Source organism: Galeopterus variegatus, unplaced genomic scaffold, assembly GCF_000696425.1.
Source record: "Galeopterus variegatus unplaced genomic scaffold, G_variegatus-3.0.2 Scaffold11941, whole genome shotgun sequence".
Lineage (NCBI taxonomy): Eukaryota > Metazoa > Chordata > Mammalia > Dermoptera > Cynocephalidae > Galeopterus > Galeopterus variegatus.
Window position 1 is genome coordinate 24,084 of NW_007738052.1, and position 7,263 is coordinate 31,346.

Here is a 7,263-nt window from a genome sequence, read left to right on the forward strand (position 1 = left end):
CCTTTCCCAGGTCAGTGACTGGATGGAGCAGGAAGGAAGCCAGTGCCTGCAAGCGCTGACCCCCCAGAATGGAAGCTTGGAGACAGTGGAAAAAGCCCACGCAGAGTTTGAGGACTTCTTCCTTCAGGCTGCAGTGCGTTCCGCAACACTGAGGATCAGGCCTGGAGCGGATGGCCAGGGCATTAGAGGGGGTGGCACTGCTAGAGCAAAGATGTGGAGGTAGAAAAGTGCAAGAAAACTTCCAGAGACAGTGAGGAGACCAACTTGGATAACAAGGGTTCAGCTTAGATGTTATCTCCTCCAGGAAGCCCTCCCAGACCACCAAGTCCAAAGAATATCCAGAATCCCCAGAGAGTTTCTTAAAATGCAGATTCCAGGGCCTTGCCCTAGACTCACTGAATCAGCCTTAGAGAGCAGGGGCAGGGAGTCATCCTCGATGTGTTGGGCCCTGGAGCATAGGGTAGCGGGTGGAGGTGGGGGACAAACAGGGAAACAGACAGAAAAGGAGAACAGTGGGGACACAAAGGAGGAGACTGTTACCTGAACTTCAGAGTCAGGGAGGTTTTCCAGAAGGAAGTGACACCTGGGCAGAGCCCGGCTAGGCAAAGGGAACTGCCAAGAGGAAGGCCTGGAGACTTTCAGAAGCATAACAGCCACTCCTGTCTGTTAAACACTTACCACGAGCTAAGCCCTGTGAGGTGGGTGCTCTTACAGTCCCTATTACGTGGATGAGGAAACCGAGGCTCAGGAAGCCTCATAACTCAGCCGTGGGGCAGCAGAAGGTTCCTGGCCTCTGGGGGAGGTCCCCCCACGGTGGGAGCTGAGCGCACGCCCTCCTCTCCCCTCTCAGGCCCAGTACCGCCGAGGTCTGGAGCTGTCCAAGCAGGCGGCCCAGCTGGGAGCTGCAGCCGGAGGGGCCGGTGAGGCGGGAGGAGCCGAGTTCCCGGGGCTGGTGGCCTTCGCCTCCACCCAGCGGGCCTTCCAGGCAAGGCTAACCCACTTCTACATGGCGGCTGAGCGGCAACGCACGGACCTTGAGACACTGCTCCACCTGCACCGCTTCTGCAAGAAGGTGAGCCCCACGGCCCACTGCACAGACCCCTACTCCCTGGCTGGGGTGTGCTGGGGACAGGGAGGGTCTAGACACAGCACGAGGCTCTGTGGGATTCCTTCCCACAGTCCCACAGTCCCACGAAGGGGAAAGAGTGCTGGGAAGAGGAAGAGCTGGGATTGTTCGTGTGTCCTTGCCCTATGACATGCCCTGTGTCCTTCTACAAAGACAGAGGAGGAAATGGCGACAGCCTCCCTTGTCCAAGCAGCCCTGACAATGATGAGGATGATCAGGTTATTGTGAGGATGGCCACGTTGTTGAGTGTGTGCTCCATGCGGACCCTCCCTGATTTAATTCTCACCGTATCTCTGTGAGGGAGGGCCACCAACCGTGTACCCACTTCACAGATGAGAAAACTGAGGCCCAAAAGAGGGAAGTGACTTGCTCAAGGTTGCTCAGAGGGTTGGTGGTCAAGCAAGATTTGACTTAAAGCCCCCACCTCTCCTAAATCCACGTAGCCAGATCCCTCACTTTTCTGATGGGGAAATTGAGGCCTTCAGAGACAAAGGAGAAGCCTGGGAGAGACATGACCCGGCTGGGACAGGAACTCACATGGCAGGCCCAGGTCCAGTGCCCTTGGCTGCCCCTCATGCTTGCCACTAAGGACAGAGCTGGGAAGGGCTATACCTCACCTCCCAGCTGTCAGGCCAGCCTAGCACACAGGGGACAGAGAACCTGGGATGCCTCAGAGGGCAGCAGGAGGGACTCTAGTGAACTCATGCCTGTGGCTGTGGGAGGACAGGGCACTCCTTGGAACAGTGGCAGTGAAAGGACCCCCCACTCTCAGCTGTGTAGAGGTAAGAGAGCAAGGCAGAGGCAGAATCTGAGACACAGAGTCAAGGGCCACATTCATGTGCGACCTCAGCAACAGTCCTCGCTGCTCTGGAGCTCCTTGTTAATAACCATAATTACAGTTAGTGCTCGTGTAATTCTCATCATGTGCCGGGCCCTGTTCTAGTCATTTCACATATCAAATTGTTGCCACAGCAACCCTACAAGGCAGGAACTAGTATTATGCCCATTTACACACGAGGAAACAGAGAGGTCAAAGAGCTTACCCAGGGTCACACAGCTCGCAGAGTGGCAGAGCTGAGATTCAAACCCAGACCATCTGGCTCTAGTGCTGGTCTTGCCAGGTAGCGAGAGAATTAAATCAAGTGGAAGTAACCCCTGGCACAGGGCTTTGCTCAAATTTAGAATTATTATTATTAACAACAGTCTTATTACCATTAGTAGGAGCAATGCCTCAAGGGTTAAGGGCATCTGGAAGCTTCTTTCTCTTGCTCACTGATTTCAGCAAGTTTGAGCCCCATTGGCCTTCCCTGGATCAAATGAACTTGCTCCCACCCAGGGGCCTAAGCTCATGCTGTTCCTCAGCCTGGGAGGCTCTTCCCCTCCGTGGCTGGTTTCCTGCCTTTCTTCTGCTGTCAGCTCGCATGTCTCCTCCTCACAGAGGCCCCTCCTGACCACCGGTGACCCACCCCTCATCCTCTCATCACCCTGTTTGATCGCCTCATGGTGCTCCTTGTGACCTGAGATGATCCTATTGCTTACCACTTGCTGGTCTCCTGTCTGTCGCCTGTTTGGCGAGCTCCCCAAGGCAGGGACCAGGGCTGAGTTGGTCACGGCTCCGTCCACAGTGCCTAGCACAGGGTGGGCACACTGTGGATGCCTGGGCTGGTGAATGGAGGAAGAGCATGGAGCCAGGAGAGGACAGATAGTGGGTGTGGCCTGTGAGAAGGCGGTGTCTGTCCCAGGCCTAGAAATCACTCAGGGGGAGGTGGCAGCCCTGATAAGGGATCCACCTCAGCCAACTCTCACTGTTTGATCTGGGCTGGCCCCTTCTCCTCTCTGGTCCTGAATTTTAATCCGTACAATGAAGGGGTGAGCAAGATGCCTTCTGAGTTGTTCTTCCTTTCTGCCCAGCTTGGCCTGGAGTGTTGAGTCCCAGACAGACAGACAGGGCAGCCAGGTGCTGCGCTCAGCCCCGGTGGGGAACGTGTGTGCAGCCGCTTTGGCACTAAATAATAATAACACGACTGTGCCGCTAACGGAGATTTATGGAGCCCTTTCCCAGCCATGAGCTCCGCGTGCTTCCACGAATATGAAGCCATTTATCTAAAGACAAGTTCCCTTAATCCACGGAAAGATGGTCTCCTCAGAGAAAATGGCTCTCCAATCCCCGCAGCCTAACAGCCCGCTGTCGGGTTCTAAATTAATGGAGAGGAAGATTATGTTTTTCACGAGCTGCTGGGAATGGGTTGGCTCCTTTGCAGTCTACAGACATTTTGCAGGGGAAGCGGGGACACCAGAATCACAAAATGGGGCCGAGGCCCGGCTGGCATGAGGGGGCCTCCGGCCTGGCCTGGCTGTCTCACTGTGAGATTGCCAGGGCTCTCCCTGCCCGGGCCAGTTTCTCCTTCTGCACAAGGAGATATTTGGAGGACACACTCTTGGAGGCAGGACAGATCCAAATTGGAATCCAGCTACTCCCTGACTTGCTGTGTGACCTGGGGCAAGTGGTTTCACCTCTCTGAGCCTCAGTTTCCTCCTCTGTAAAATGGGCTGCTGGTACAGTTCAGTGTGCTCATACGTGAAACGCACACAGCCTGACAGTGCTCAGTCCACAGTGGCCATACTCCTCCCTCAGCACCACTCATAGAGGTAAACACAATCTGAGGATCCAGATTTTCAGCTCACAAAAGGCTTTTTGTGATCATCTAGTACAATCCCCATTTTACAACTGAGAGCCACAGCGCACTTAGTCCTTGCTGGCCTGTAGGTCTATTGGAAGGTGCCTGAAGATCCCAGGGGTGCTGCGGGCTGTTTACAGGTGGCAGGTGTATGTACCCCAGGGAAGAGAGGGAAAACACTGTCATCATGGTCGGCAGAGGGAATCGCAGCCAAGCTGAGGGGCCCTACGTCCATTGGGCACTTATTAATTCCATCTAGCAATACTTTTGCATTGAGCCCCCTCTCTGCTCAGAGAGGCACATCCCTGTCCTCATGGAGCCCCCACCTCCCTCTCTTCTTGTCCCCCAGATGACCTGGTTCCACATGGACTGTCAGGACCTGATGACCCAGCTCAGGCTGGGCAAAGCCCAAAGGGCCAGCCCTGGGGACCTGCGCCGCCTCCATCGCTACCTGCAGCGACTGGCATCTGAGTTCCCTGCTGAGAAGCTCACAGCCATGGGGCTGCAGGTGGCCTCCCTGAGCCAGGCAGGTCTGGGCCAAGATCTGTGGGAGGAGGCCCAGGAAAGGCATGAGGAGATCCAGACCCTACTGAAGAAGGCGCTGGCCCACTGTCAGCCCCCAGTGGCTCCCCCTGCCCACTTGGCACACCTGGATCTAAGAGGGGCAGCTGCCAAGGGCCAGGGTCTGAACAGAGAACCCACTTCCAGGGGGAGGTGGGATCTGCCCCTGCAGGACCCACTGGGCCTGGATCTCTTGCCAAAATCCTGTTGGCTTCCTCGGGTCCCCAGAGGGGGAAAGAACAGGAATTTCCAGGCAGGCCCTCCTTCATTAGCAGCCGATGAAGGCAAAGGCCCCCACGAGCTCCCTGCCCCTGCCCCTGCCCCTGAGTGTTTTCTTGCCACCCTCTTCTCCTGGCAGCGACTTCCCAGGCAGAACAAGGTCCCCCACCCCACGGGGGACAGCTTCTCCTCTGAGGGGACAGACTCACAGACATCTCTGGAGGACTCACCCCAGACAAGTCCCCGTGCATCCCTCTAGCTGGGAGCCCCCATCGATTGCACCGGGCTCCTGGGTGTCGCTGGGACGAAGCCCACCTGAGAGGGAGCTGGGGAGCCCAGGACAGCCCCATCGAGATGTGGCTATTGAGCACTGGTTTTACATTTTCCTGTGCTGGGAGGATAAGAACCGTGGACATGCTCCCAGCTCCAGAAAACTCCTGGAAGACCTGACTCTCAGAGGTGCAGAATAGTGAACGTGGGGGTCAGAACCAGGATGCAATAAAGCATGTGATCCCAGGAACCACTGGTGGGGGAGTAGGGAGTTGAGTCTGGGAAGGGAATGAAGGGTACATTGTGAAGCAAATTACTGCATGGGCAACAGGAACTCGACCTGCCGGGGAGCTCTGGAAGACAGCACAGGACTCCCAAATACACCATGTTAGCCCACCGAGGGGCGAGGGGTGAGGGAGCCGGTGATTCATTTCCCACCTCCCAGGAGTTAGCGCTGGTGGCTGCAGCCAAAGCCGGCTCCACTGGCCTCGGTAAGGGGACGGCCTGCTGGAGCTGGAGGCTAGTTTTTGTGCACGAAGGGTGAGGGCCAGGGCATGGCTGCTGCTTTCTCTGTCACACTTGGCTCCTCCAATGGCATGGTCCACCATTCTCAAATTCAAGGAACCCACAGAATCTTCTCCTTGCACTCCAGAGAGAGACTGTACCCCCTCCAAGGTCCCTGTCTGCTTCCCTCCCCATCATGTCACAGACTGAATGTCTCCCGTCCCCCGATGCCCTGCACCTGCCTCTTTAGGCACAGCCTCAGGTGCCCAGTGTCATTGCGGTTCTGCTGGGGGCTGGGGCTGGGTGAGGGGAGGCAGCCCATTCTCATCCAGCAGGTGGTGGGGTGGTGGACAGAGGCCTCTCTCTGTCATCTCAGATGGAGTGTCCAGAAGGCAGCCATGTGTTTCACAGGCTGAGTAATCCTGCTGGCACCTGCCCTGAGCATGATTTTTGGAAAGGAGAGCTTTCCGGTCTCTGCCTTAGGAAGCATGATCAAGGTGGCCTCTGGCAGCCTAGCCCTGGCTTTTTCAGGCTCAGGGAGGAGGGTGGGGGCTCACGTCCTCCCACGGATGAGGCCTGGAAGAGGAGAGAGGCCTGGAGCAGGCCTTGAAGGACCAACAGCCTCTCTCAGGAGTCATCTCAGGGAAGATATATACACACTGAGTGAGTGCCCAACATGGCTTCAGGAATCTTCCAAGACTCAAGATTTCCCCAAGTGTGGTCTGGGCCTGCCTCAGAACACCAGCAGAGCTGATCAAAAGGCAGCTTCCTGGGAGTCCTACCCAGACAGTTAAAATCAGACTCTTGGGGCTGGGGGATGCATGGATGTGCATTGTAACCAACTGCTCGGTGTTTCCCCAGGTGACTTAGCAGGGTGGGATGCTGCTGGGAAAGTCTCGGAGCTGCAGCTGAGCCAGCCCCCACCTCAGCCAGCTCTGACCTTGTACTCCACTCCCCGCCTTCTGTCCCAACAGGCTGAGGAAGCAGGATGTGTTTGATCAGCCCATCTCCATCCATGCCTGTCACCTCAGAAGGGGGCCTGAAGCTTCTTAAAATGCTGTTGCCGTAGCAACAGCATCCAGAGAGTGGGGACCACAGGCAGGGAGTCAGGGAACCTGGCGTGCAAGGATGGAAACTGATTTCTGAGAGACCACAGCTGCTAGAGATGGGAGCCTGGGGGGATGCATGATCCAAGAATCCTTGGGGACGTCACCTTGTGCATCCCTCTGTGTCCAAAAAGAACTACACCTCAACAACGTGTGTACTCACAGCAACCCCTGGGACAGAAGCAGCTGCAGACATGAAATACAAGGAGTAACAGTATATAAGAATAGTGAATAATAGTAGCTAACATTTCCTTGCATTTTCTTTGTGCCTTGGTTTGTGCTAAGTCCTGTAGAAAAACCACAATCCAACCAAATACTATACTCAGCAACAACACAGAAAACTTCTACAACCCAGTGTGTAGAGGTCTTCCCCACACATCAAGCAATTCTGCTGTGGAAACCAGCTGGATGTCCTCTAATTCTATTCCGTCACTGTCCACCTGGCAATAGTGTCAGATCCCACAAGTTAAAGGCTCAGTCCCCAAGACTGCCCCCACTTCAGATGCCAGTCACAAGTCCAGGCTTCTGGAATTTCTGAACAGCCAGCTATAAATTGGGGTTTGATTAATTTGCTAGAGCAGCTCACAGAACTCAGGGAAATACATACTTACGTGTACCCATTTGTGGTACAGGATATTACAAAGAATACAGATAAAAAGATTCACGGGGTGAGATGTAGGGGAAGGGGAATGGAGCTTCTATGCCCTCCCCGGGGCAGGCGTACCACCCTCTAGGAACCTCCACGTGTTCAGATATCTGGAAGCTCTCTGAACCCTGTCCTTTGGGGTATTATGGAGGC

At 55.4% G+C, this 7,263-nt stretch overlaps 1 protein-coding gene across 1 annotated transcript in view; it reads left to right on the forward strand.

The window, feature by feature from the left end:
* Positions 1-5,104, forward strand: part of KIAA1755 (KIAA1755 ortholog) — a gene marked incomplete at its 5' end in the record, with an annotated part of 29,013 nt that extends 23,909 nt beyond the window's left edge. The window contains 3 exons of the mRNA XM_008594944.1: positions 11-133; positions 851-1,072; positions 4,154-5,104. Coding sequence (XP_008593166.1) covers positions 11-133; positions 851-1,072; positions 4,154-4,843 — 1,035 coding nt within the window. The remainder of the gene's footprint in view (positions 1-10; positions 134-850; positions 1,073-4,153) is intronic.
* Between the last annotated feature and the right edge of the window lie 2,159 nt (positions 5,105-7,263).